The sequence below is a fragment of the Poecilia latipinna genome, unplaced genomic scaffold (assembly GCF_001443285.1).
Source record: "Poecilia latipinna isolate Pla-1442-1.1 unplaced genomic scaffold, P_latipinna-1.0 Scaffold2229, whole genome shotgun sequence".
Taxonomy (NCBI): domain Eukaryota; kingdom Metazoa; phylum Chordata; class Actinopteri; order Cyprinodontiformes; family Poeciliidae; genus Poecilia; species Poecilia latipinna.
In genome coordinates, this window is record NW_015114845.1 from 46173 (window position 1) to 53999 (window position 7827).

Here is a 7827-nt window from a genome sequence, read left to right on the forward strand (position 1 = left end):
CTTGGTCTCGGGTTGGGTGGTCTTGAACACAACACTGCTAGATGCTATCATTAGTATTTTAGCTAGTTTTGGCTTTTACCTGGATTTTTCACACTGCATGGACTATTTCTTACCTTTCTGCAAGTATTCAGCAGTTGACTTCAAACACTTTTGCCATTTTCTCCAAAAGCCTTCAGCATTGAGCATTCAGCATTCACACTTGCATTTTCATAGGAAATGCACACTTTCTAGTTTTCAATATCTTGCTGATGACAATTGTACTGAAATGTAGCCAGTTACACATCCTCATAATCAGCGATCTCTAGCAAGTTTTTCCATTGGGGGTGCCCGTCAGCTGTGCCAGTTGTCATGGTAATGTTTGTATATCTGTCTAATAACTGGCATCGCTGGGTGCAGACCACATACCTGGTTATCCTTTAAACATCACTGGGTAATTTTGGGGTACTTGAGCGGGGATGGGTGATCAACTTATCATAACGGAGACAAGCGATGTCCCTTCTTTAACATGCTGCTTTTAAGTCTTGTATCAGTTCCGCCCTCCTCTTCCTTACAGCATCTGTGAAGTTCTCGTTCATGTAGATTTTGGATCCCTTAAGTGCCTTGGTGAGCTGCAGAATAGTTGATCTGTCCTTGAACCTCAGGAATTTGACGACAATCGGCCTGGGTCTGTCTCCTCTGGGTTTCCCAGTGCGGTGAGCTCTCTACATCTCGATCTCATGTTGCAGGTTTAACTTTTCAGATATAACTGTATTCACTTTCTCTTCCGTCTCAGCCCAAGTCTCGTTTGGCGACTCAGTAATTCTGTCGACAACCAGATTGTTTCTCCTTGATTGTCCCTCCATGTCCTCCATCTTATCGGTGATTGACAACAGGCTATCACAAACTTTGAATTCATCCGACTGCAGCAAGTTACCTCGTTCGCCATGCTTTACCCTTTCTGTTTAGATGTCATCCACATCTTTCTGAAATTACAAGCTGGTTTTAATGTCCTGCACTTTTCGTGTCAGCTCGTCCAATCTGGTGTTTGTAGTGTCCATAATGATTTTAGCAAAGCCTTTGAAATTGTCCTGTTGTTAAAGAAAGTCTGTACATTTTGTTCTGCTGGCTCAGTAACTCTAACTTGCATGAGCAATCCAAACTCCTCATCTGGTCTCATCTCGGTCTTGGATCCCTTTGGAGGCATTAGTTCACTTTGTTTTTTACCGACAGATTTTCTCAAAGTGATAGTAAAAGTAGAGTACTTTTCTCCAATTACTTACATGGGAAGTAACATTTTTACATTTCCTGTCAACTTAACATCTTTTAATACAAAAACACAGGGAACCGCCAGTGGATCACCTTGGTGCCCAAACACCAGGCTTAACAAGTTTTCTGTGGGAAACCCTGCAAGTATTTTAACTCTAGAATTGTCAGGGCAGTTATTTTGACCATTTTGCTTGTTTGTTTTTTTTTTGTTTGTTTGTTTTGTTTTTGGTTTTTTTTACCTCATCAAAACAAAAATGATCTGATTCCGATTTGATTCCACCCCTCATTTGGATAACTGTGGAATAAAATAGTTTTTTTTTTATTGAAGCACAGTTGAAACTATGAACATTGAAATACTATAAAATGATTCCACATGTAGACTTTACTATCTGAAAATATTTTGGTAATTTTGTTATGTAAAATTAGATTTATCATCGCACAATGTTTCCTGATGTGGCATGTCGGTGCTTGTTACATTTTTTACTTACAATACTGATAAACCACTTAATATTTATGTAGACTTCATACAAAACTTAAAAGCAAATACTTTCAAATGCCAAAACTCCAAATATGAATACCAAATACAATAGAATATATCTCAGTTATGAAGTTGCAATGAAGTATACAAATGCAGTGTATGACTGATTTTTTTTATTTTTTTTACCTGAGCCGGCTAGAGCACTTAATGGACTACTAGATGTCGTCATGATGTTGGAAGTTGAAGTTGTGCCCTGTGTATCTGTTGCTGCAGCAGCTAAAGCTGCCAGATTCTGCATGGAATTCAGACCTGACAGACACACGAACAGTCAATTTCTAAACCCCACTAACTCCTTCTGGCTACTATGCAAAAAGCCCAATCCTAATATGGTGGCCCGTTTAGGGCTAGAGGTTAGGTTTAGAGGTAAGGTGTGAATTAGATTAAGGTTAAGGTTATAAATACACTGGTATTGGTTAGGGTTAGGGAAAATATATGGGTTAGGCATAAATGCAGTTAATAAAATGAATGGATGTCAATACAAAATCCTAATATGGGTAGAAATACAAACTTGTGTGTGTGCACGTGTGTGTGTGTGTGTGTGTGTGTGTACCTGAAACTTGGTGTAAATTGCTGAGTGCATTTCCTGTGAAGGTAGACTGCTGCAACAACTGTAAGTAGAGCTACAGCCAACAACAAAATTGAAATTAGCTTTAAAAATTATAATTTGCCTTAGCTAATGGTTCCATTTTGAATAAAACAAAGAGAATAACTAATAGACCCACACTCACTGCAAGGAACTGTGGTCCAAGATTGTGGAAACCAGATAAATTTCCCCACATGGAAGTGGCACTGAGTTGCTGCATCTGCTGCTGCAGCTGTTGAGCCAGGCGTTTCTGCTCTTTGTCCTTCTGAGTATCTGCAAATTTCACTACAATGGGTGATGAACAGCCCTTAACATCAAAAATAAAGGAAGTTAAGTATACTATAAATGTAATATATATTGATATATGATTTTTTTAGTTGATATAAAGTACTAATCGCAATTTAAAAAGAAACAACCCCTTGAAAAAAGATGCATTTATAATACAAATATTGTAATTCAGTAGTTTTAGCCTTAAAAGAACATTACAGATCATTATTTGTCCTAATTGCACATCACCTCCAGAGTCTGTGACTGGTGCATTGACTTGATAGCAGACTGGGCCATTTGTCGACCTGTAAATGTTACAAATGCGCATCCTGAAAGACAAAAATGAAATGTGTTAATGTCCTAATAATGTTTTAGCCAGGTTATCATAAAATATGTTACAGCACTATTGATTTACATTTGTTTGGGTTAAATTTTATGGCAGTTTGTTTCTCAAAGATTTGACCCTCTCATGAAGGGTGTCAGGTTTTGATCCACATGTAAAATCACACACAAAAGCAAAGAAGTTAAAATATTTATTTACGATATGTACAAGAAAGTGAATAACAATAATGTTGTCTCTCTGCGTCAGGTCCGGGATTTATCTGGAGGATGAGTTGCAGAATAATAGATTAATGGCTGGATGAAGGCGAGTATGACTGGTGATAGCTGTTTCCTTGGAAAAATTGGTTTTTGGTTCCTTGAAGGATTCACAGGAAGAGGAAGTGGTAATCAGGATCCGAATAAAGAGGATTTACTTTGTATCCTTAGAGTCCAGAGAAATTGAACTGCGGTGAGTGGGCATGGAAATGAGGCTTTGGAGCTGCAATGTGGATCTGATTCTGACTCCAGAAAATGTGGATGGCAGTCAAAGACCTGGAAAAAGGCATTTGAGATTCTAGATCCCAAGAGATCTCAATAACACCAAAAAAATCACAAGAAACCACTAGAAGATTCAAAGGGGAGTTCACGCTGGCTAGCCTACCATGGAGGAGTTATCTAGAAGAAAATGGTTGTCCTGCAGCTTCTAATATCAACAGTTGCTACTAAGCAAATGAACAGCAGATGTGCAAGATGCACTCCAATCAGGGCTGCTCATAGCAGATATCCAATCCAGTGTGTTAGTGGTAAAAGGACCAGTGCTAACCTCATTATGCAGATTCAGCCTGGTGAGGAGCTTTCGCACTCACCTCAACGTCATGCTTCACGCTGGTCTTATATTATTTTATTTTTTAGTATTATTTTTCCAGTTACATGAAGCATCAAACCATACCAAATGCTTGTCCACTTAGTCAGTAATAATGTGCACAGACATTTAAAATCTCGTCCCACAAGCAGTTTCCGTGACACTTATTAAAAACTCAACAGACACGAAATGAAAGAGCTACTAAAGCCACATTAGCAGCATTGAATTAAATCTCCCGTTTGTTGCGCATCTCTGCGTAGTGCAGCAGATTACCTGATCATGCAGGGCCGGTCCAAGGCTGTATGAGGCCTGGAGCAGAATCTGACTTTGGGGCCCCTTTTGTTGCTAAAAACATCAGTACCACTTACAGCTTCTGTGTTAAATTTAATCTAACACAGAAAGGGGGAGGGGATTAGTTTTAATCCCCTCCCCCAAAACTGACCAACCTAAAAAGCAATAAGTTATAACTGCAGTTTACTAATTTGTATTTGTGAACAGAGTTCAAACTTAGAGATTAAACTCACAGCATCAGATTGTTGCTATGGTAACAAAACAATCTAACTATGAAGATTGGTCTTTGAACTTTTACAAAGTAAACTTGCCAGCTCATTGAAATCTTACATTTATATTTTAAACAATTCAAAATCTTTTAATTTATGTATGCTGAAGCCATTAAATCAAATTTAGCAGCATTGATAATTTCAATAAACAAGTGTTACATTTATATATCTGTGGTCTGTGTTTAAATATTAGCATTTACGGGGCCCCTGAAGCCCTGGAGGTCTTATGGAGCTGCTGACTTANTGTGGATTAAACAGAAGTGCAAATAATTAAAATAAATTTTAAAAGTGTCAATTTTAATTTGTGGTTTTTAAACTAATTGTGGATTTAACCCTTGTGTCCAGAAATGGGGTCCAATCGACCCCACAACACGTAAAACTTGTATCATTTGCCTAAGTCCTCGCATGCACAAGGGTTAAATACATTTCATTGGTGATGTTTTCCCGTAACGTATAATTACCCAGTAATATTTTTACATTTCCTGTCAACTTAACATCTTTAATAGAAAAACAAGGTGGACCGCCTCACCAGCCCGACCACTGGGCTTAGCAAGTTTTCTGGGGGAAACCCTGGGGATCATGTATATATGCAATTACATATGAATATGTATAGCCTAACATATATTATTTGGTATTGCTATGGCCACTCTTGCATCACAAAAGTCCAAAAAAACAAAAGTGCCAGAACAGTCTTTTAGGAGGAGGTTTTCAACTCACTCAAAGAAAAAATAAAAAGCACTCGCGGAGACTTTTCTTGTTTCAAAAGGGGTTTATTTTACTTATAAAAATAACAAAAAATAATCTCCAAGTTGACTTCAAATATAAACGTTAATTTGTGGTACAAAAACCTTTTCACCCCTCACTCCTTCACCAAACAATCAGATCAACCCAGCAGCTGCTTCTGCCTGTTAATCACTGCAGGAGCCTGACTGACCAGGAGGAGGGTCTAAGCAAAACAGATAAATAAATACGTACATAAATAAATATACAACAATCGATCTACCATTCACATAACTTTAGATCTGTGGAAATTAATAATTTAGCAAAAAATAAATTTATCTAATTCTTAATAGGCTCCAACAGGTATTATTATTTAATAATCTGTTTCTCTATAATATATTTGTATTATTTTGTTTTTTGTATATTTATATAAATATTACTAAATAAATATATATATATATATATATATATATATATATATATATATAAATTATGAGTGTGCTTTGTAAAATACTCACCATACATCAAATCAGACAATTCTTTTCCTATTCAATTCTGTTTTCCCAACCAAAAATATTTAAATATGCTGAAACATCCCAGATGAAACATAAATATGCTAAGCAGTACTAAGTTTTAGCATACTTGAGAATACATGAAGCCAGACTAATCATCAGTATACTTAAAGTATGTTAATAGTAATTTTCATAGTAATTCAATTGTAGAAAATCACAATTTAAAGTTTTTGGAACAAGTAAAATTATACTTTGTATACTTTACATATGCAGCATTTATGTAATATAAACGTGCCTGATTAGTATATCTTGAGTGTACTATTTTTGTGATTGAATTACATTTAAAATATATTTAGAATGTATTTTAAGTGTGCTGGCATTACATATTGTATATTAATAGTGTGATTACAGTATGCTACAATTACACTTTTGGTTTATTATAATTGCTAATGAAGTACACTTTTCAGTTACTCATCACTGTGCTGCTTTGCCACTTTGTACATTACATGCTTCATACACACATCAGTACTGCAAACACATCAGGTTACCAGAACACAGAAGAATACATTACAACTCACTTTACAGGTGAAAAAACTTACATTGTTTATTCAATATATTCACATTTTTCAAAAGTACATTGCTAATATACTATCACAGAATTGTACAAATTGTCAATATATTCAAAGTTTACAGACAACACGCTCATGAAAATTGGCACACTAAAACAATACGTACACTTTAGAGGAAATGTGAAAAAAGTTTCACCAAAGACAGAGTATTGTTTTAATACAACGTCACAGTATTCCAGTATTACTGCAGACAAACTGACATTTCTCCTTCCTAAGAACAGTGAGGATCAACGACAGAACATTCACATTCACTGCACTTTACAGAAACCTACAAAAGAGAGCAATAGATTAATTAAACAGAGAAAGCATTTGTATTTTAAAGAGTACAGAAAAATGGCAAATAAAAAAATAATACTTACAATTTCAAGACGATGTGGACTCGCCATGTATGTGACATCATCAGAAATGATGATGATTGGGAACGTATGACTGGAGTGGAAAGACATTTCTGGGTGTCTTCTTTGCCTCTTTATGTTAGAAGTAGAAAAAAATAGTCAGCAATATCATAGAATCAGTTGATGTTGGCATTAACTATGAAGCTGTTTTAAGTGTGAACTTAAGGAGACAAACTACCTTAAAATCTTTCCATCCATGATATGAACACGCTGATCCTTGCAGGGTAGTGAGGGGGGCTGGTGGTGCCCATCTCCAGCAGCCATCAGATGAGAGGCGGGGTTCACCCTGGACAGGTCACCGGTCCATCACAGGGCCCTGAAAGCCAACAATGAATGCAATGTATGAAAGAGAAATGGTAGATTAACAAGGGGAATAAATTCTGTTCAATTATTTTAAATATTTTTCCATATTTGCCATATTTTACGCATTAAACAAATGCGTTAAATGCCTAACATGTCTATTAAGCACTTAGTGTTGGAAACACACCAGTTTTTGCTGCTGTTAAAAATTTACCTGGCTTCTCAGTGTAAAAAAAAAAAAAAAAGAAAGCCTTACATCACCCTCAGAACTGATCTGGTGATCTGGTGGAGCCAGAGCCTCTTCTGAGACAGGGAAGTCTTTAGGTTTTCTAATACCTCATCCCTGGATTCCTCTTTCATCTTAATTTTCTTAGACTGCAAAAATATGACGCACAATGATGAATGAGTTATAACGGCAGCCTCACAATATCAAAGTCTTTTTGGCATACTGAGCTTAATTAAAACCAGTGGTGGGATGAACTTAAGCATAATTTTCATTTATCTGTACTTAAGTAGATTTAATCATGGATACTTTCTACTTTTACTCCACTACATTTCTACAAAACTGTCGCGTTACTTCCGAGCTCTTTTCTGTTTAGGCTTTTTTTTTTTTTCCATTAAAATGTGAGGCTCAGGGACTTAACATGGCACTGTAAAATTCAAGCAATAACGTGACTTATGTGTCTGTTGTAACCCATTGCCTCCCCTTCTCACTTGCACGCGGCGCTCCAAGTCATGCGCAGTAGTTTTCTCTGAGCGGGAGAAGATGTCTGTCTAATCGTCAGTAATAGAATGCCGCTACATAAATCATAAGATTTGGCAACATGTAAAATCAGCAGCGCTTCATCCAACTTTTAGCATTAAGTGGAAAGGAAGCTTAAAGAAAGCTCTGTGG

At 36.5% G+C, this 7827-nt stretch overlaps 1 protein-coding gene and 1 long non-coding RNA gene across 2 annotated transcripts in view; both read right to left on the reverse strand.

Annotated features, from left to right (window-relative positions):
• Positions 1-7827, reverse strand: part of LOC106936862 (CUGBP Elav-like family member 1) — a 71626-nt gene that overhangs the window by 24278 nt on the left and 39521 nt on the right. Inside the window, exons 3-6 of the mRNA XM_015018104.1 lie at positions 2883-2962; positions 2512-2673; positions 2334-2403; positions 1910-2032 (exon numbers count right to left, since the gene is read on the reverse strand). Coding sequence (XP_014873590.1) covers positions 1910-2032; positions 2334-2403; positions 2512-2673; positions 2883-2962 — 435 coding nt within the window. The remainder of the gene's footprint in view (positions 1-1909; positions 2033-2333; positions 2404-2511; positions 2674-2882; positions 2963-7827) is intronic.
• Positions 6604-7827, reverse strand: part of LOC106936863 (uncharacterized) — a 4575-nt gene continuing 3351 nt past the window's right edge. Inside the window, exons 3-4 of the long non-coding RNA XR_001422240.1 lie at positions 6811-6948; positions 6604-6702 (exon numbers count right to left, since the gene is read on the reverse strand). This is a non-coding gene — a long non-coding RNA (uncharacterized LOC106936863). The remainder of the gene's footprint in view (positions 6703-6810; positions 6949-7827) is intronic.